Raw genomic sequence first — 21714 nt, 5'->3', positions numbered from 1 at the left:
GTCTAGGTGATTGAGTGCTGCTGGTCCTGGCCCTGGGCACATCCCCGCGCTCAGAGCCCGAGAGGGAGGCCCACTGCTGAGCGCCGGCCTGCAGGGACCAGCCTGAAGGCGAGCAGCCGCACAGCAGCAGGAAGTGCCTCTCCTTCTGTCTCTGACACAGAAACACCAACAATAAGAATCAGCTGCATGTTTCTACTCAAACGTTTTTGATTCCAACTATTCACAAAAGGATGGATACATATATATATATAAGACGTTAAACAATAAAGCAAATTAAACAACAATAAAAATAGTACAATCATAAGACATAATGGAGATGCAGTATGTGAAATGGGACACCCGGGTAAGCTATCTGAAGCTTAACAATAGCTGCTCAGAGACTTAACATTGCGCATTTACAATATGTATTACTAATACATCAAGAATTGGAGAGATTCATGTAATAAATAGAAACTTAGAAAACACCTAGGACTAACCAAATACCCTAAATCCAAAAACAAATAATAGGTAAGATATGTGAAGCTTTAGAATAGATTCCCAGACACTGAACAAAAAGTATTTTCAATATTTATTACTAAGACATGTAGAATTGGAGAGAGTTCATGTACTATTTAGAAACCCTAAACCTAACCCTAACCCCATTACAAGCTAACAAACTCATAAGACTAACAAAATACCCTTAAACTAATCCAATCCTAACTACTAAATGGTGCCAAAACATGTCTTTCATCAGTCGAAAAACAAAGATAGGTGAGATGTAATAAACACAGACACATTACAAGGGAAAATAATGGTACAGATGAAATGCATTTTAGTGTTAACCCATTTAGTCTTCAACCATTTACTGTATTCAAGCTTTGACATATTTTATTAACTATTCTAAAGACAGAAACAGATAATGACATTGTTACAGCGTTATCAATCTCAATCCATACCTGTGAATGTATATTTCACACGTTCATTTATGTATATGTTGAATCTGTGTGAACTAGCCTTATCTGAACTCACACCCGATCTCTCTGAGTCTTCGTCAGTCTCCCTCACCCAGAAATCTGAAATAATCAAGGCGCAGTAATTAGCCTCACTTGCTGCATTGTAATTGGGGGCAGAGGGAGGTTGCTCGTTCTATATCTTTTTTCCCCTGTTTGATAATTGCAGACTTTAGCGTGCCCTCTATTTTAATTTTTCCGATCCTCCTAAAGCTCGTTCCCATAGATGCCGATGCTATTTTAATGCAGTGGTTCTTTCATCAGTCATCAGGAGCTCGAGAGAGAGAGAGAGGGGAGAGTTCATTTTGGAAACCCCACTGTCTATTCCCTTTTTGGGTTTAAGCGCCGTCAGCCTTCCCACTGCCTCCACCATGAGAGCCTTGACACTGTCCAGGTCCGTCCTACTTGGCAAGTGGGAGCGCTCCAGAGAAAGGCAGAGTTTATTTCCTGTTCTTGTGAATCATATATCAGTACAATTCCCCTCTGTGCTGTTTGGCAACGGCAGAATGACGGGTGTCATTTATCATACGGACTGAAAGAGGCTGTGGGAAAAGGGATTTGAATTCTTCTGGAAGTGTATGGACTCTCCTTAGTGGTGAATCATTAAACGGAGGAGTTTTTCAACAGGGATATGAGTAACTCTTTGCGCTGGTACTTTGTTCCCATGTCTCACTGGCTGGCTCAATCATTAAATGTCTCAAAAATAAGATTTACTAGTTTTATAAAAATTGTGAAGAGACATGGCATTTAGCTTGTAATTGAGGATTTTTGCTCTGCTGAATCCATGAAGCTTTTGGTTTGACGCAATTTTCATGGTCATGTTTAGCAGGAATCCTATTCAAGCTAATTTGAATGTCCACAAAATGTGATGAACACTGCATTCGTCAGCTTCTTGTTGTCCTGCTAAGTGATGACATTTCCATCTTCACTGTTATTTTCCACTCTCGGTTTCTGTTGACTGGTATTTAAGATTGTGCTTTATAAACATGTTGTGTTTCTTTTGGATTTGTTCCTTTTCACTTGTCAGGGACGGTAACTATTTCCCACACTTTGAATTGGGTGATCAAAGAAAAATACTTTTGATAGTCTGTCACCGGCTCTTCAAGCTGCACTGGCAGAAATAAACGTGTCAAGCTTTAACTTATCCTCACAAAAAAACATACTCCTAACCCCTGCTGCTCTAATTGAGTGTTACTCCCAGAAACCTGTGAACACACTTGCAAAAACTGACTAGATCATAAATCAGGCGTCTATAGACAGAGCCTCCCCAAAGGAAATGAGTTTCCATGAGCTGGCTGGAAATCAACCTTCCCTTTATGATATTTTTGTACCCACCATCCAACCGTTTTGCCTTTTTATCTCAAAGTTAGTTGAAGTCCTCATCAAATAAAAAGTGTCAATAAGATATCGTATAGGGAAATGTGTCTCGGTTTGTTTCAGCTGTCAGCAACTGTTAGCTGTCTCTCATGTGCAGATCACAAAGTTAAATGTGCTGTCAGCAAGTCCTCAGCTAGAAATAGACGTGTTGAGGTTAGCCTGAGAAGCACCGCCACCCCCTGCTGCCCAGCCGAATGTAGATCCATCAAACAATGTGAACACATATCAAATCTGAGCGTAAAGGTGTAATGGAGCACATTTTCAGGTTTCCGAGGTGTTGGAATATGCTATGAAACAAAACGCTACCTTTTGGTGTGTCTCTATCTGCATTAATAACACATCTGGTGTTGATGTTATTTGCTCATATTCAGCAGGGAGGATGCAGCAATGCAGAGGTCTGCCTTCCTTCTTGCACAGAGTTATATCTTGATGTTTTCTGAACCCACGCTCTTAGTGCGTGACCTCTCCCTGAGGCCCAGAGTCCCGGGCCGGTATCTTGACATGTTAGCCTGCCACCGCCTGCTAAAGAAGAGTGTAGATGCCCCTGAGGTAAATGAAAACATTTGGTTCTTGCCAGACCTGTTCATGTCTCAGCTGGGCCACATGAGCTGGCAGGTGACGCGTGTACAGAGGAGAATCGGAGACCGCAGCGGTGGCCTACTTCTTTTCTTCCACACAGGCCATGCAGGCCACAACCCAGAAACACAGATGAAAATGTTCTTGGCTCACGACACACTGCGGTGAAACTGACAAAGACTGACCTGCATCCAGGTGAAATTCAGCCTGTGTCTTTGCCTTTTAACGCTCAGGGATGGGTTTCATTATAGCATATTGCTTCTAGTTCTTCCGCTTTGTCTTACATTCATGAAATCCCATTGTTAGTGAATTTAAGAAGCTGATTTTTTTGTGGCTGTGCGTTCCTGATCATCCCTTCTTTTTGTTCAGTCATTTTCGGAAATAGGCTTGACATTGTGTCACCGTCTCGTATCAACATCTGCAATTACCAGACAATCCACACTCAAGTCCCATGGGGGAGTATGATTGCAATTAAAAGTGCGGGGCAAATGTTAATTAAGTAAACTACTTGAAACTGGAAACAGCGAAAGTTTCAAATGTTTTTAATTTTAACCTTGCACTTCTTTTTCACTTCCATTTATGTTCGCAGCCTGGTGCAAATTAAAGTCCAATTTCCGAGACGCTATCAAAGTTCCTTGTTCTTTTTATCATTCCCTGGTTAGGCTCAGAAATAATTTATAACATCTACTACTGATAAAATATGAGGAAAAATCCACTTTGTTGTTATTCACGCTCTGCCACATAATGCTGTAAAATGTTTGGATGCTCTTCCCTTGACTTGAAGACTTGTAGTGGATAACACTGCGGTTCGGGTTATTAAATCAGAGGGAATAACAGGCCAACTTCTGGCCATTCTTGTGATTGATGAGCCAAGCTTTATTTGCTGAGGCGGTGTGTTTGTTCCTGTGTAATTGTCTACCAGATGGCTAAGCTAACTGTTCTTAAATGCCTTCAGACCTGCAGGGGTCCTGGGTCTAAACATTTTCCCTGCTAATGACATTATGCCCGCAAACATCTCATCGGTTCTTTTTCCTGTTTGCCTTTCTGATCTCTAATGTTCAGGATCAAAATGGCTTTGCAAGGCATTTAGTTCGAGTTATTGCCTCTGTACGATTCTGGTTTTAATTTGTTCAAAGTAGATGTTTTGAAGTCGCTCTGTTGGTGAACTCCTTTGCGAAAATGAGCCTACTTGAATTTAAAGGGAGATGAGAGAGTTGCGGGGGGGGGGGGGGGCTCCACTCTACCTGTGAGGAGTCAGATTGGAGGAGAAAATGGATCTAGGTGGCAGTGCGAGTCATCAATCACAGCCCCTCAAGGGGGGCTGCAGCTAAAGCTGCTCTGAAGTGCTATCTGTCAGCTGCTGGATCCAGCCGGGGGACCAGAGAGGGGCCGTATCGCCACCCATCAGCTCATACCAGCACACAACTGCCATGTAAACATGTGCAGGTGCTTATGTCAAAATAACCCCTGTCCCAGTTCACAAAGTTACCCATATTTCCAGAAACGATCATTGGGCCTTCTTATTGTGAGGCCGTGTCCTCCTTCTTTATGTTTATACCTCCGGATGCTGCAGTTCCTGTAATAGCTTTTTGATTGTAAACAGCATTGGGTGGTTTATTGTAATTTAAAAGTGAGTGTACTGTGTCTTCTGCTCTCCCCCGTCCCTCCCTTCCCGATTCCTGAATAAAGCCACCAAGTGCTTCTCCGCCAATGTCGAGCCGCGTCTGTCGATACCTCTCAAGATGGATAGTTGTTCTGCATGCTTATTGATTCGGCACAGGCCAGAGATATAAGTATCATTTGTCATTTCTGGAATTATTTGGAGTCCTAGTTAAAACCCAGAGCGGAGGGGGAGATGGCCGTGCCTTGGGGGAGTTGGAGTTGGTGGGGGAGTAGCGAGTTGTCTTAGCTTTGATGAATGACTGCACGGGTTTTTGGTTTTTACTGCAAGCGCCGGGGCCCTTTAGCTGCTATTTGCTTTCACCATGGTCCAAGAAAAACAATGCGATGGTCCAAGGACTGAGCAGCACCGTCCTGTCATGTAGCGTAACGCAGCGAGCAGGGTGGTCCGGCAGAGAGTCAGGGGGCGGGTCTTGGACTCTACATGCTGCTCTTCCTAAAGACCCAGTGGGTTGCATGCCGTCCTGCTGCTCTGTGACGGCCCAGAAACACATGCTATGAATTTGAATATTAAGCATGTAGAATCTACAAAGTAACCAGAAACAGATTGATCTTGTTCTTAATTTTAAAATAGCATGCAATGGGAAAGTGGAAGGATTCTTTGGTAACAGTAGCTTCAGTGTTTCCCCTGTGACTTTGATTATGTCCTGTTGTGGGCATCGGGCCAGCAGCAGAGCTGGCTTCATTACTCTATGGATCATCTTTTAAGACCATTTAAGATCAACGAGAGCTATTGTCCACTAATGACAAAGACTCCGAGAAGTTCATTACTCTCAAACCCTTTTGATTCATTCACCTGAACAGCCAGTTTCACTCCAACAGATTATCTTTTCTGGATCCAAATTGTTTATTTATTTTTTTCTCATTTTGAGATATGACTTGAAAGTTGAGTAAAAACCTTTTTGTTGGAGTTGGGTGAGGAAAAAGTGTTTAACACAGGAACATGTTTAACAGCAACAACAGAGAAGAGAAGAGAAACCTCAGACACGTGAATGACAAGTAATTATTTCCCTTGTCCATCAAACTGTGTTTTGATGCAAGGATGCGATCAAACATGATATTAACAACTTCAAGCCTTCAAATGAAAATGATTCTGAAATCGTGTGAAGCCTCTGTGTGAGCTTTTGTGTTGCCCTGCAGCATGAATCATTCATAAACATGCACAAACACATGAACACACACACACAGAGAGACACACACACTCTGGGCAGGGCAGAGTTTTGCCTGACCAATATTATTGCCACAGCTCTTCAATGCGAGATGACCATTGTGTATTCATTTCCATTTTAGCTTGCCAAAATGTCTTCTCACAGCAGGAGAGGGACGGAGAGACAGAGCGACAGCTTTGTGTGTCTTTCAGTTATTTTTCGGTGAATATCCCAATACGCAATGGGCTGACCAACTGCCCCCAGCCTCCCTGTATAGGCGTCCAACAGGACGGTGCACCAAGCCTACTATAGTTTCATCATTTGTCCTATTCTCACATGGCCCGATCAGAATCTCTGTATCTTAAATACAAAGAACCGCCTCATTATAACCAGTTTAATCACAATCAGAATCGAGTTTATTGCCAGGTACGTTTACACACACAGGAATTTGCTTTGGTATATGGTGGTGCAATCACAAAGACCAATAAGTTGTAAGAGAAGGTCAAAAATATAACGATTATAAAACGAAAATATAAAGAAAAAACTATACTAAGACAAGTATTTACACTAAATCTAAATATACAAAATAAACTTAGTACAATAAATACATGACAATAAATAGCTAACTGTATATAATATTTTAAAGTGGAGGGCTGTGCAAAAATGTGCAAAAATATAATAATAAGCCGGGTTTAAAAAAATATATATATATAAAGTTTGAATTATTAAAATCAGTTACAGTGATATACTGTATGCTCATTTAGCTTGCTACAGTAGGTCATGAAAGAGAGTAGTTGCGTTAGTAGGGCAGTCTTCTCCATTTTGTTTGCAGCGAGAGGACAGACAACAGAGGCCCGGCTTAATCCCTTTGGAGAACTAGTGCATGAATTGATATATCCTCCTCTCCCTCCGTGTGTCTCCCCTCTTGCTAATGTCTTTCCTCAAACTTGAACAAACAGCCTGTGCGTGTAGGACACATAAGACAGATGTTTAGGATTACTTTCACCTCATTGCTCTATTGTGTGCACTTTAAGGGAGCTCAGCTGATGTGGAATGCCACTCATTCAGCCTCCGCGCTCCTACAGGGCTCCCCCTGTTTATCAAAGTGCCATCTGCACTCAAGACGGAACAACACCATTTTTAAGAGTGGGGGGATATGAGTCAACGGCATGTTAGATTTTAAAGCAAGGGAAGAAAAATCTAATATTGCTCTTTCTCCTAATGTTTAATGGTGTTTATTAGGATAAGATAACATAAGATTTACTTTATTTATCCCAATTTGGGACATGTTTTGCATGTTAAAACAAGGCATTGCACATCATTTGAAAATGAAAAAGAGTAGATAATCAAGGTGTTTGACAGAAAGCCTAATTCATACCACGACTGTACCATCCTTGAAAAACACAATTTCTTGAGTTTTGACCATTTAAAGTCTTTTAAAAGCATGTGTTTTTTTTATAAATGTTTACATGGACTGCCCCCCCCCCCCCCTCCCTTAGGGGAATTCATCCACAGAAACCACACTGGACGCTGCACTAGGTCAGAAACCAGAGGAGACTGTGAAGTCCACCGTAGACCGACCACTTTTGGACAAAATGTCCTCTCCGTTAAAGGCAGCTCATTCTGGAATAGCCTCCCAACTGAGATACGGGATTGTCCCACTCTCAATAGTTTTAAAGGTCAACTTAAAGAATGGATGAGCAACAAACAGACGTGAAATCACCGCTAGATGCACTTTAATACAGGGGTATCTTCCCTTGCACTTTATGTAGCACTTGCTGCTATAGTGTACTGCCACGTGGTTAATGCTTGTATATGCTGCTCATGCTCTTCCTGGATATCATGTATTTGTTTGTGCTATGTATATAAATGTCAGGTTCTTAAATGTTGTATGTGACGGGACTACGGATGGAAATTAGCTCAAAGCTAAGATCCGGCATGTTTACGTTTTAAAGCATTATTTGTTTAAAATGTTCATCAATGTGCATGTCCTTCTTCAAATAAACGATTAAATGAAAAATGCAAAAAAATACATACATATTGACAGTGAAAGACTATCCGTCAAATAAACACGATGAAGCATATTAGTTAAATTAAATGTGCAATAGCATACTACATTAAATATAGATGTAAAAGGTACAGTGTCCAGTGTAAAACCAACATGGTGTCCTCTAACTGAATACTATTAGTGTACAAAACATCACAACTCCTATTTCTTTGTCTTTTAAATAAATAAATAAATCTTGCCTCTTTTTCCCCGGCCCCCCCATTCGTCTCAGTTTATATGTGTGTGTTTACAGATGTAGAAACAAATGGCCCAGACCCACATTGATATTGTTGAGGGGTGACATTATCTTTTAGCAGAGCACTTATCTAATCTGGCTGCTGTGGGAAGCAGAAGGAAGTGGCTATGGGACAGGGGCCGGGGATACTGCTTCTTTAATTACCATTGATATCGCAATGGAGAAGAGAGGGATGGAGGAACATAGCCAGCGGGGGGGGGGAGGGGAGGGAAGGGGGGAGAAGGAGGAGGGAGGGAGGGAGGGAGGGGGGCGAGTTGAGAGAGGGAGAAGACCCGTGTTCACTTTTTAATTAAGGCTCCGTAGTGTAACTCGTCAATGTACATTATTGGAAGAATGAACGTCAATGCCATTGCTTTTTCTCCCCCTCCTTTATCTCTGTCAATGATTCAAAGACATGATTTATGGTTCGTCTCCGTCTTTCAGGATCATCCATCAAGCGCTGGCTCTGCCGCAGCGCCACCCGTTGTAAATCATTCTGAAAGCCTGTCACTCATTTCCATTAACCGTTCCTCTGTCGCTCTGGTCTCCGCCTCCCCTCAACCTCCTTTTTTCTCCCCCCCACCCTGACTCTCTCCTCCCCCTCGGTGCACAACCTACAGCCACGCAGGGTATCAGTTCCGTTCCGCTGCTTCGTCCGCCTACCTTCTTTTCAATAAATTAACCACTTTCTCCCATGCAATGAATAAAAAAGGCTCTGCACTCGCCTTGCAGTCGGCACCTACTCCTCCTCCATTACAGCTGAACACCTTACAAATGTCACGACGCCGACTCGTAGGCTAAATGAGGATATAGCACTGAGAAAACATTTGTGTTGCACTGACTTCTCCTGTGGCAGTATTTGAACAACTTTGATATGTTTGCAGTGTGCTACTAATGAATATACACCACACATATAGCCGCTGCGTCTAGTTTTGATTATGTTTCCTTTATTGTAGGCGACATGAGGATAATTTACCATATTTTTAACACACTATAAAAGACCATGTGCGTAGGTGTTCACATTGTTTCTTTTGTGCATTCATTCTGGGACTGTATTTAACTTTAACAACCAATGGAAACAATATTATACTTGTAATTATTCCATGTAGTAAAAGCACACTAAGTGGGCATTAAATGCTGTTGATTTTCTGTAAATTCTACCAGTAGTTTAATTCAGATGCTCAAACAATGACTGCAGTCTTTAACCAGTTTTTATAGAAACAGGTCTTATGAACAGAAATAATTGGCTCAATGGAGTGACTGTCAATCTCTTACAATGGTTGATGTGCCTGCTCTTGGGGAGCCCAATTCACTGGCTTCTCTTTTCATTCTAATCAACATCTAGATATCAACACAGCAGAATACCCACAAACAGCAGAAAGCCTGTTTTGAGGGGAAACTTTCAACTATTGGTTGCCAACACATTTCACTATTTGGGCAGCCATTGTTCTCCGAATGGGCTGTCAAAGTGACAATGCGCAGCAGGCAAATCCAGAAGTTTGCACTTTTCAGAAAGCAGCGGGCCCTAATCATTTTGCGGAGGACACTTGACAACAAATTTGCCATTAAAATGAATCTGAATAGGAGGGAGCGAGGGCTGTTTTGAAGCCTTCCTGCCTCACTTACTGCTGCTCGTCTTGTCCCACAGAGCTGCAGGTTTGGCGGGCTTGCTTCTCTCCCTTTATGCTTGCCATGAAGCCGCCTTTGGTCCCAGTAGAAACTGACAGTACCACGCTTCAGCTGCAAATTCACTCTGTAGCCTCATTGTATTTAATGAAGGGAAAAAGTGGCAATCTACTATTAATGAACTTGGAATGTAAAAAAATGCCTCCCTTTGCTGAAAACTGCATAAAACTGCTTGTACAAGGAAAGCTTTTGCTGGAGCCCGTCCAGAATCTAATGAAAGATCCATAGAGGGACAGAGCGGGCGGGAAGACTTAGTGAAATGCAGATTGTTTTAATAGAATACACACAGTCTCTTCCAGCTGCACTATCAGATTCATCTAGTCCTGACCTTGATGGAGGGCTGTTGTTGTTTGGGAGGGCCAGTGTTTAGGGTTCATGAAAGGTTTATGATGCAGAGACTGTATGTACTGTATATACGTGTACTGATCTCAGGGGAAGACTAAAAGGTACACAGTCAGTGGAGCAGAGTGTGAAGGAGACTTGCCACAGGCTTTCTCTGGTACTTTTGAAGAGGACATTTCTGCTTTTGGGGGGTCTCCTTTTCCTACAGTGTGTTAGCCTGAAAAACCTCCATTGGACTCCTTTGTTTACTTCTGGAACATGGTGACATCACTATGCAACACTCGCACTTCTATTCGCCAGCGCTCAAACACATTGTACGTTATAGGCTAAGGGGCGGGACATCTCTAAGCGGTTGACTAATCACAACAGAGTCGGCCAGCTAACCAATCAGAGCAGACTGGGCTCTGGTTTCAGACAGAGGGTGAAAAATAAAGAGCTTTTTGAACATTAAAGCAAGGAGACATGTCACAGTAGAGACACTACATACAAATATGAACCTGAAAATGAGCATAATATTCTCTGTTTAACGAAGAAATGTACAATTTAAAACATAATCCTAGATATATCCCTTCAAATGCAAAATAAAACCAAATCATATTGAAGTAAATGATTACAAAGCATCAGGCAGTGATTGCTTTGGAATAGAAAAGCTTTTTATGAGTTGCATGAAAAACAAACGGCACGTTAGGCGTGTGTAGGCCATCATACCTTTCACTCGGTATCTCATCAAACTAGAACAAAGGCCTTATGTGTGCGAGGCAGTGGTCCTTTAAACGATGGCCCACTTTCCTCCCTGCTGCCACACAAACATTCCTGACTGACATTCAATCAGGGAAATTTGAACCAAAGCAAGATGGTCTTTTATTAGTACCGCCCTGTTTGCTCGACTGGTCAGCTCCAATATGCGCGGCGGTTTGAGTGGCGTACTGTAAGATGATGGGTTCACTCTCTGATAAGGGTGAATGAGGGGTAAACTGCTATTCTGCAGAAAGGAACCATCAGACCTCATCATGTCGCTCCTGGAGAGCCGTGTCACGAGCTCTTCAGAAACCGAGTGACAGAGCGGCTCCCCTCCTGCTCGAGGAAAATACACTCGGAGCTGAAGCCGCCCTGCTTCTGCTCCGCCAACTGGAACTGTGTATCAGTCAGGCCAGAAAAGATCATCTGTAATCTCACAAATATACACTGCGGCTTTTAAGCCTCTTCAGTTGTAACGTAATCCTACATGCTCGCCAAAATGGTTTATATTTGCCTTTCCTTGTTAGCAGAGGAGGACAAATAGGAAACAGTCATGCTTTGTACAGTATATTTTAAGCATTGTATATAGAACAGAATAAAGGTTATTCAGCTGTTGGGGTTTGTTCAGCCAAATCACACAAACCAACATTTGATTACTTATATTTAGTTTCTTGCAATGCAGATCGTTTTGGGATATCTTCTATCTAATGGGAGTGCAATCTTAGTTTCAGCACAGCGATTTGCAGTTATACAAAACGTATTCATACTGTTTACTCAAGTAGAAGTAGCAATATTACAATTTAAGTAAGGTTGCTGAGGTATTAGCAACATAACGTACTTCAAGTCTCAAAATTAAATTTGCCTAATCCTATTAGAGTTGTCTGATCAGATGTTTGGGACATCATTATTGCTACATTTACATTGAATTGGTACTTTAATTACATAGTGTGTTGAACCCGAGGTAAATGCTTCATATACAACTGGCTAATTTAATCACATGACATCTTATTTTGATTACGAATAAAATGTTTTATATATAGTCCTTATGTCAAATGTGTAGTTTCAGCTGTCAAATAATAATAATAATACTTGTTGTGATAGTGTAATTAAAGTAAATTGACATGAAACTTGTACGATACTTAAATGAATGTAGGTAAGATACTTTCCATCCCTTCTGATGTAAAAAAAAAACAGTATTATTAGGTACAACTATACATTGTAATTCATTACAAACAGCATAGTTAAAGAAAATCCATATTTATTTAGTTGATAATGTTCCGTTATAACATTTTCCGAGAAGCGGCAATTTAATTGTATGTTTATTATTTAGGATGCAGTAAATAAAAGTAAGTTATTATATTGAATTACATTAGAGGTTTATGTTGTGGCCACTGAGTGTATATATAATATAGGTGAACAACCCTTTAAAAAACGACCTACCTACTTCTGGTTTCATCCATGTAAACAATAGTATCTCACTCACAGATAGATAATTTCCTCCTGGCTTTGTGCTGCTGGTCTGGAGAGGGTCTAGCAGACAGGATGGGCGTGTTGTGTGTATAATTGTCTCAGCCGGTGCTGTTAGGGGGCCCTTTGGTGAGATGCAACACCCACCGACTGCATGTGATGTGGCGGCTGTGGCACGTTCAAAGTGATGACTTAGGTGCTGGGGTGCAGATTGCAATGCTCTCCCACCGCTCACTTCCAATTAGGCATCGGGCCGACTGATGCGTCTCGGAGCAGAAGCTTCTAGTGGGCATCAAAAGGAGCAGCGTCGCTCGGTGACATCACGGAGCTCCTGCAGCTTCATGCAGGGCAATCAGATGTGGCTCAGTAATATCATGATTAGCGTTCATACAAAGACAGACTCATAGAAATGTGTACAATTGCATACAAAGTAGCTCTTTTTTTTTAAAGGCTGCGAAGCCCAGGCTGCCTCCCTTTGGATATTCCTTTGTATTTGTTGCTGTGCTTCCCAAAGTTCTCTGTGTTTTTAGTTAACAGAATGTTGGTTGTGAAAACATTTTTGATTAATTGCCATAATTATTGTGATCATTTTTGCCCAAATGAACAGCCAGATGGCAGGATATGGTGTCATATTTGCGATCTTCTCATTAATCTGGCTCTCGGTCCATCTGAGCACATTGTGCCGTTTGCTGTGTTCACAATCTGTCCTCGAGTTGTCCGCGTCTTTTTTGGAGCTGCAAGTTTTCATTTGATTATATTAGACTATAAAATATTAAAGTTGAGGGCGTATGAAAAGCAAGGCATTTATCTGCATGAATAGCTTGTGTTTAGTGAAGTACGTAATGTGCTTTAGGTAACATCTCCTTCATGCATACAAAAATGAACATGAGTGTTTCCGTCTCATGGTTTTGTAGCGAAAGCCTCAGGAAGCTCCAACAAACCACTTTTGCGGTGCTTTTTAACCCACTTTTTCATTATCCAACTTGTGTATGGTGCTTTTTATTTTTAGCAGAATGTGTAGGACAATACTCTTGATAACAATTTGATGATATAGACTCAGTTACAGTGTGTCTGCAGAGTTTTGAGGACTATTAAGAATGTCATTTAAAAGTGTTGGAATGAAATAATGTGCCAGGTGGGAGCTAACGACACATTCCTATTTAAAAGCCAGTCAAAAACTATTTAATTCTGTGATATCAATTAACCTCTAGACAAATGTTGTCAAAGGGAGCAGTCTGAATGTGATTGTTCTCTATTTACTCTGCAGTGTCCTTGGGCTCGAGGAGACTGATTCCTGACAGGGAACAATGAAGAGAGAAGTGTTTACAGATCTTTACAGATGGCTCCGGGGCTCAGAATTAGCTCCTCGCAATATCTCAAGTGATTCGGTTCAGTCTTAACTTCAGATGTGTCATCAAGACTATCATCAGGATGTCTGACAATGTATCCGTTTGATCTTGACGTTCACTACTCACCGTGTTCGTCAGATATCACTGTCAAATATTAAACCTTGTGACATGTGTTTCTCATTCTAATGATAGCTCACTGAAGAAATCACAATCACATCAAGTCGGCTTTCAGAAACACCTCTTTCTGTTTCCAACGTTGCAAAACTTTGGAATTAGGATTTGTACATCATGTACTTTTCCACTGACATTTCACACCTATTTATAACAGCAGATAAGCACGGTGACTAAGTGTTTTTTAAATTAACGGACAATTCATTGAACACATTGCTTACATGTGAGTGAAAACACACGATAGTTATTGAGACAGACTAGAGATTGCTCAGTGATCCTGAGCGCGTTGTGGAGCGCTCTCCAGCGTCCTCCGCCTTTACAGCAGGCCTCCTTTTTTTTTATCCACCTCTTTTCCTTTTTTTTTCTAACATGGCATAAATCCGGGAGATGAAAATGTCATGGAGCAGGTTCATTTTGCAAAGAGGTTTTGATTGCCATGCGCGTGTAATTGATTGTTCCAAGGACAGGGGGAAATCTAGAAATGTCATAACAGTCCTGCTTAGGTTGGTCCCACCACAAGGCAATCAATGAGAAGTAAAAAGAGATATTGATTTGCGAGCAACAAAAACTGTAGCTTGAGACAACCGGAGAGCGCTGGGGAAAGTGCCACAGACGTGCAGACCTGTCACTGGCACCTATGAATTACCCAATCTTCTCTGAAGATAGTGTTACCTCGGATACTCACAAAGTCCTGTGCTGGGTATTGCAGCTGTCCATTAGCTAAGCTCCTCAGGCTGCTAACTCTCCCTGGCTTGTCAGATTAATGAAGGAAATGTTGACCTTCCAGGGGATAAATGTTGACGTTCTCAAATTTACAAAAGTTCCTACTGACATGTTAACATTGGAACCCGAACGCCCTTTTACAGCTGGCACACACATTTCCAAAATGATTGACACATTTTGAATAGACTCACTTACACAAGGGAGAAGGGATTGTGTACTCTAGGAAGATACTAATGCTTGAAGTTGAGTTGTAAATATATTGTCGTGTAAGCATTTAGCACCAATCCAGTTGGACAGCTGCTGCCTCAAATGTAGCAGTATATGTAATCTACTGTTTCCTATGCTGGTTTCTCTAGATGCAAGGGGAAAAAGCCTTTTGGCTCAGAAATAGGCTTCTGTAAATCGAGGCCTCGCTATGCCAAGAGTCTGCTCTAACGGATAAAGGTTATAAACACTTCAACTGCCTGATTTATGATGGACACCTCAGGTTTTTTGACCTTTGCATATCTCTGTCTGAAGATATAAATTTGTAGTGACACAGATTGGAGGCTTTACAGCAGTTTATGACATGCTAAATCTCAGGCAAGGCATGCCAGCCTCTTGTTTTGTAAGGCTAGTTAGACTGGGAGGTGCCTTGCTTGGACTCACCGACAACATTTTCAAAGCAAGTTGTAAAAAATGTGCCTGAGAACAAGCAAATTCTGCTCTACCCTTTTTAGTGTTAAACGGTGATCCACCAGTTCTTTTAACAATGACTTTTTCGTATGGCCTATCCCCATTTCATTCTGTATTCTTAACAAAACTTGTTTCAATGACCTTTTGGAAGGTGTTGGCATTGTCCTTGAATATGATCTTGTATGAGAATAAGGCAGCCTGGCATGGCAGCATTACAGTGGTTAGACCAAAAGCATGGTTATAAATGGTGTGAGAAGCGGAGTAAGACAGAGTTGTGGATATCTTGGAGTGATCCCTGCCAGAAGGTTAATTGGAGCCTCTGGATGTCTGATACTTAGGGCATCTGATAGAACGGCGTCGAACAGCAGGAAGGGCAGCTGTTAATCTCTGTCAATTCCATCCTCAAATACAACGATAAGACGCAAACATTAACATTCAAATTGAACTACATGTAAGTGGTCATTTCCAGGAAAACAGTTCTCCGTCTTTGTGAAACTCACATTTATCTTACACATAGGGTAGGTGAAGTATATATTTGGGAGTTATAAGCAACATCAAATATGCAGGAAATGGCCTTTACTGTACATGATGGTGCATACCAGGATTGAGCCTTTTCTCACTGGACTGGAAAAATGTTCATCTCCCCACTTTGGTGTACGCTCTTCCCAGTCCTTTAGTTTTAGTGACGACTTTGAAGAGAGAGGACATCAAGTTGGAGCTTGTCATAGCCATTGGTGTTCTCCTCCACTGTGAATACTATATATAAGACTATAAATAAAACATTCCTGTGTGCTCTTGACAACTCTCTCCCTGAGCATCAAGGGTGTTTTGGAGGCCATCACCGATCTCGGTTGGCCAATCAAACCATCTCTCTTGCGGTGGATCAAGGTCACGGCACATCGGGGCTCTTGGGTGCGAGTGTGCAGGCTCTTGTTCACGAGGCCCCATTCTCCACGTTTGTTTTGAAAGTCCGAATCCCATCTCCATCCATTAGCTGGCAGGCATTCACCTCCAGGGTTTCTCTTGAGGCACTTGTGAAATATTGATAATAAAAAAAGTTTTATTTTCAGAAGGCAAAAAAGGGATTCTATGGGCTGCCCAGTGTGGGACTCCTGAGTGCTCGTCTTCAGCCATCCCCCTCTATTCAGAAGAGAAATATTAACCACATGAAATGCATAAGTGCCTGGACAGGGTTGTTATGTCCTATTCATATTTAACTCAGAGCACATCTGCCACGTCTCTCCCAAAATGCACATTTCCAGCATGCCTATCAGGCGTAAAATATCTTGGATATGTGACAGCACTGACAAACTGTATTTATGGCAGAATGTCTTCAAAAGATATGCAAACATTGGCTGTGATATTGTTGTGTGGGTTGCTGGATGTTTAGATTCTAAATCATCTGAAATAGTTATTGTCAGAAGAGGACACTTTAATCATCTGTGGCTGTGTTCATATTATGTCGTGCAAACCCTGCAGCCACATGAAAACCCCCGCTATGCTGAGTCAGAGTTCCCACTAATTGGATGATGGGAACTGTGTCAATTAGAAATACTGTTGTTTAATTATCTGTTAATTGAAGCAATAATGTTTGTGTTCTATGAGTTGAGAGAATGAACAGGTGAATAATGAAAGAAGTAATTGCTGTTTATGACACTGTCAGGGAAAATATAATGACGTGACAGATTGCCAGTAATTTTTTGAATCTGGTTTTTTAATTGTGTAGTAATAACTGATAATTAAATCAGCTTTTTTACACCAGTTAGATCAACATAATCATCAGCATCACAATCACAACATATTTTTTATTTTTGCTTAATGGCCACATATCTGAAGAAGTTGGGTTTTCTGATCTCTTTTGAGTCAATCTGTTTAATGTATTAAGACTAGTTTCCGTTAAGACATTTCTAACATGTGGTTTCAGGGAAGCTGACATGTTATCCAGAACAGAAGGCTTTCATTTTCATTGCAGTTTTGGGACATCCATAATCACTATGGAATCGGTCATTTACAATAACACTTAGCAGGCCCCAGAAGAATCAATTCCCTTGTGTCACTCAGTGGCCAATGATTGTTGTAAACATCTCAACTTGAGGCCAGAAAAAACCTTGGACACAGCACTAAGTCAATGGCCTGTCGTGAATCACATGGTGCCGTTACACCAGCAGCAGTCTGTTAGTAAAGACATTACGTCCAGCTTTACTCTCCAACCTCACAAGGCACAAAATAGACACCATTATGTTGTCCGTAAAGGCCTTTGTGACTTATACTTCACAAAAAAACAATACTTGATGCATGAAGATTTTGTAAATATTGTATCTTGTGAATAACTTTTCCTAAACTTCTTTTGACATTGTGTATTAATCTCTTTTTCTCTTCCATTTCCAGTGTATGAAGATGGTGTTCTTCAGGATCCCGTTCCTGAGGAAGACGCCGAGAACGACACTCAAACTGAAGAGGAAGGCTCAGAGAAGACCAGCCCCAAAGTGTCCGAGGACAGAGAGCTGGACAACAAGAGCAACAACACTTTTAGCAACCAGAACTCACCCATCAGTGTCCTTTCCAATCAAGAAGCCGAGTTAGAGTTAGCGTCACGCCTTAGCGACACCAGTGACAGACTCTCAGACTTCAAAACCTCCTCGCCACCTGTGAGCGAGAAGGATGACAAAAGTCTCAGCTCTAAGCATAAAGAGGAGACGGGCGGCAGCTTGGAGAAGATGAGGGCGGCGTATGCAAACTTTCTATCTGATTCTTACTGGACAGGGTTAGGGATGGACTTAAAAATTGGCAAAAGCGCCAGCAAAGCCAACTGTGACAGCAAAGCCAACTGTGACAGCACCAAGACTGAGTTTGACTGGCACCAGGATGCACTCTCCAAGACCCTGCACCACACACTCTCCCCAAAACCCACAGGCAGACCTAACCTCTTCAGCTCCGTCCATCTGTACAGGCAAACCACTAAACCCTGTGGCTCAGGGTTCACAGGAGCCAGCCGATTTCGTTGTAAGGATTGTAGCGCAGCCTATGACACTCTTGTAGAGCTGACGGTCCACATGAGCAAGAGTGGACACTACCAGGACAACAACCACGGCAAACAGAGTAATTCCTCTGGTTCGTCCTCGAAATCCAGGAAACGAAACTTGCACGACATGGAGGGAAAAGAGGATGCGCAAAAAGTTTTGAAGTGCATGTTCTGTGGCCACTCTTTTGAATCACTCCAGGATTTGAGCGTCCATATGATTAAAACTAAGCATTACCAAAAAGTGCCTTTAAAAGAGCCACTCCCAGTACTCACATCCAAATTATTGCCACCATCAAAGAAACGGGGCTTTGAGACGGTGAGACCTTGCTCCCCTGACTCCACGACTGGTTTATCTGGCTACACGGAGGCACAAAGGGCCGCCGCCATTTCAAATGCTACCAACAATCGCTACGGCTATCAGAATGGAGCGAGTTACACCTGGCAGTTTGAGACTTGCAAGTCTCAAATTCTCAAATGCATGGAGTGTGGAAGCTCCCATGACACCCTTCAGCAACTCACCACGCATATGATGGTTACTGGACACTTCATCAAAGTCACAAACTCAGCCTCTAAAAAGGGTAAACAGTTAGCCCTTGACCCCTTGGCCATTGAAAAGATCCAGAGTTTAGTCGAGCCTGCTGTTAGTTACACAGAGGGAGAAAAGGTGCCTCCAAAAAACCCCTCCCCCGGGAGTGTTGAGAAAGACGGCCAGGGGGAAGGTACATCAGAGAAGATGGAAGAAAGTGAAACTAAAGATGACAAGCAAGAGAGTGAGGATCAAAAGGCAGCCAATGGGGCTTTTAAGTACCCTTATCTCCGTGAGGAGGATCTTGAACAGGACTCTGGGGGAGGAGGGGACATTCTCAAATCTTTAGCCAACACAGTGGCCTCTGCCATCAATAAAGCTCAAACAGGGACACCGAGCTGGAGTGCCTACCCGAGTATTCACGCTGCCTATCAGCTCTCTGGCCTCATCAAAAGAGCCCCTCTCTCTGCATCCCCCCCTTCTCAGCTAAAGCACACATTTAACCACAAGCTGAGACCGATTGCCCCCAAGGGGAAGTCATACCACAGGGCTGTGGGAGTGGAGGCTCCCCAGGGACAGCATCAAAATGTGGACATAAAAAAAGAAAAGGTTGGCATTAGTGATGGTAAAGAAAGTCAGAATACTAAGTTTGATCTGTTGGAGAATGATGACAGCGATTGTCAGGATGATTCCTCTTCCTCTTCAAAGCTTGATGCAGACTGTATGAATGAAGGGAGTGATGCGATCAAAGGGAAGATGAGCCCAGATTTCTCTGACAGAGGCAAGACACCGAGCCCCTCTGCCAGCAATGGACGCAGCGCTACTTCAGAGCCTCTCAGTGACACTCAGTCTCTCCTTGGCATAAACCCTCTTAGTGCTCTGCAGTCTGTTCTTAACAATCATCTGGGCAAAGCAAATAAGTCCAATAACTCAAGACTAGATAAACTCACAGCTCACACCCAGTCTATTTTTGCTGACCTTAACCGTAGCAGCGAGAAACAAGCTTTAATGCTTGGTAATGCGATGAGAAAAATACCTGATAACCCCTTTCTATTTGTCAGTGAGGACCAACCGATAGACCTGACGAAATCTAAACACAGCAAGTCGAGTTCCTCTGTACTTCAGCCCTCCAGCCCCATGCCACAGAAATATGCTCTGTCTGACATCGCGGATATGTTGAAAGTTCTTCCAAAAGCCACAACGCCGAAATCTTCCATTCCGTCACGGATCCCGACGATGAAGCTGGAATCAGACGTCCGGCACTTTGAGGACATGTCTGCCGATGTTTACTCCGTCCACAAGCGTAAAGGCAGACAGTCGAACTGGAACCCTCGGCATCTTCTCATCCTGCAAGCTCAGTTCGCCTCCAGCCTCTTCATGACCTCTGAGGGGAAATACCTACTCGCAGACCTCGGCCCTCAGGAACGGATGCACATCTCCAAGTTCACCGGATTGTCCATGACCACCATAAGCCATTGGTTAGCAAACGTAAAATACCAACTGCGGAAAAGTGGAGGGACCAAATTTCTGAAGAACATGGACACCGGTCACCCCATCTTCTACTGCAATGACTGCGCCTCCCAGTTTAGGTCACCGAACCAATTCATTTCCCATCTGGAGTCCCATCTCGGGTTCCTACTCAAAGACATGGGTCAAATGCCGGTTGAGCACCAGAAGGAGGAGCCAGAACTGTCGAAGGCCCTCAGCGTCAGGGCCTCCGACGCTCTAGTCACAGACGATGACATTGAATCAAAGTTCAGATGTAAGCTCTGCTGTCGGACATTTGCGAGCAATCACGCAGTCAAACTCCATTTGAGTAAAACTCACAGCAAATCCCCTGACAACCATTCACAGTATGTGGAAATGGACAGGGAGTAGTTTTTCATATTATTGTCACTTTTGGTTTCTTTTTCTTACTTTTTTTATTTAATACACTGGTCAGATATTTCAACCATTTTTCAATTAGTGTAGTGTGCATCATTTGAAACATTTCATGGAGTACAGCGAAGACACACTGGTTAGAAATGGTATAAGGTTAACTAAGAGATACTTTTGCACCCTGCTCAAATGCATCACCAGTAATTAAGTGTATTACTGCTTGAAGAAACATAATTGCTGATGTTTGCATGCAATAGCCCCGGCTATGACTACTATTTATTTGTATGATATGTCAAGTTTCAATTGTATTTCAAAGACAAAAATAATTAACTAATTGTACTTTACAACTTCTGTGATACAACACACCTGTATAAGCGTGCAGCTGTTCAAACAGGTAGCCCGACACATGATAACACACACGCAGAACTGTACAGTGTATTGCTATGTAAAGATGTTTTGTGTTGAAATGATAGAAGATTAAAAAAAAAAGCACTTTAATAAATGTTTAATCACCAGTTTAGACTCGGAATCTGTACATGACTCAAAGATAATTAGACAGTTTGGAAACAAGGATATTTCACATGTAAATATATTTTAGAAGAATAAAAAAACAGTGTGTTTCATGCAACAAGGATAACAGCAAGACAGATGATACCTGTGATACCTGCACCTTTTTTTACTTATTCAAATAAAGAGTTAACATTTGATAACAGCCTGTATATGTTTTTTCTTCCTTTTAATGTGTGTTTACCAAGGTACTAGCTTGATTTTTTATTTGTATGAATATTACCAGCTAATCATTTAGATCAATGTTTTAAAGGTGGACGATAATGATCTATATTATACCAATGCATTGTAATAGCGTTATGCAAGTATCTGTAAATATCAAAAGATACGTTTCCTGATTATTTCCTAAGAAAGTTTCCCAATAAAACTATAGGTTTTTTGTATAACTATTAATTACTACTGAAATCTAAATAGTCTTTTTTTCCGAGAACAGAAGGAAATTTCAAATTTGGCTACCAGCAAAATATACAATTGGAGATGTATGGAGCCAAATATGAACAATAATAACGTAATAATTC

At 42.0% G+C, this 21714-nt stretch overlaps 1 protein-coding gene across 1 annotated transcript in view; it reads left to right on the top strand.

Annotated features, from left to right (window-relative positions):
• Positions 1–21334, top strand: part of LOC117483469 (teashirt homolog 2) — a 43114-nt gene extending 21780 nt beyond the window's left edge. The window contains exon 2 of the mRNA XM_034131830.1: positions 17592–21334. Within this exon, the coding sequence (XP_033987721.1) occupies positions 17592–20629 (3038 nt within the window). The 3' untranslated portion in view covers positions 20630–21334. The remainder of the gene's footprint in view (positions 1–17591) is intronic.
• Positions 21335–21714: the final 380 nt, after the last annotated feature.

The sequence above is a fragment of the Trematomus bernacchii genome, unplaced genomic scaffold, assembly GCF_902827165.1.
Source record: "Trematomus bernacchii unplaced genomic scaffold, fTreBer1.1, whole genome shotgun sequence".
In the NCBI taxonomy this organism is placed as follows: Eukaryota; Metazoa; Chordata; class Actinopteri; order Perciformes; family Nototheniidae; genus Trematomus; species Trematomus bernacchii.
This window is presented reverse-complemented; position numbering and strand designations above follow the sequence as displayed.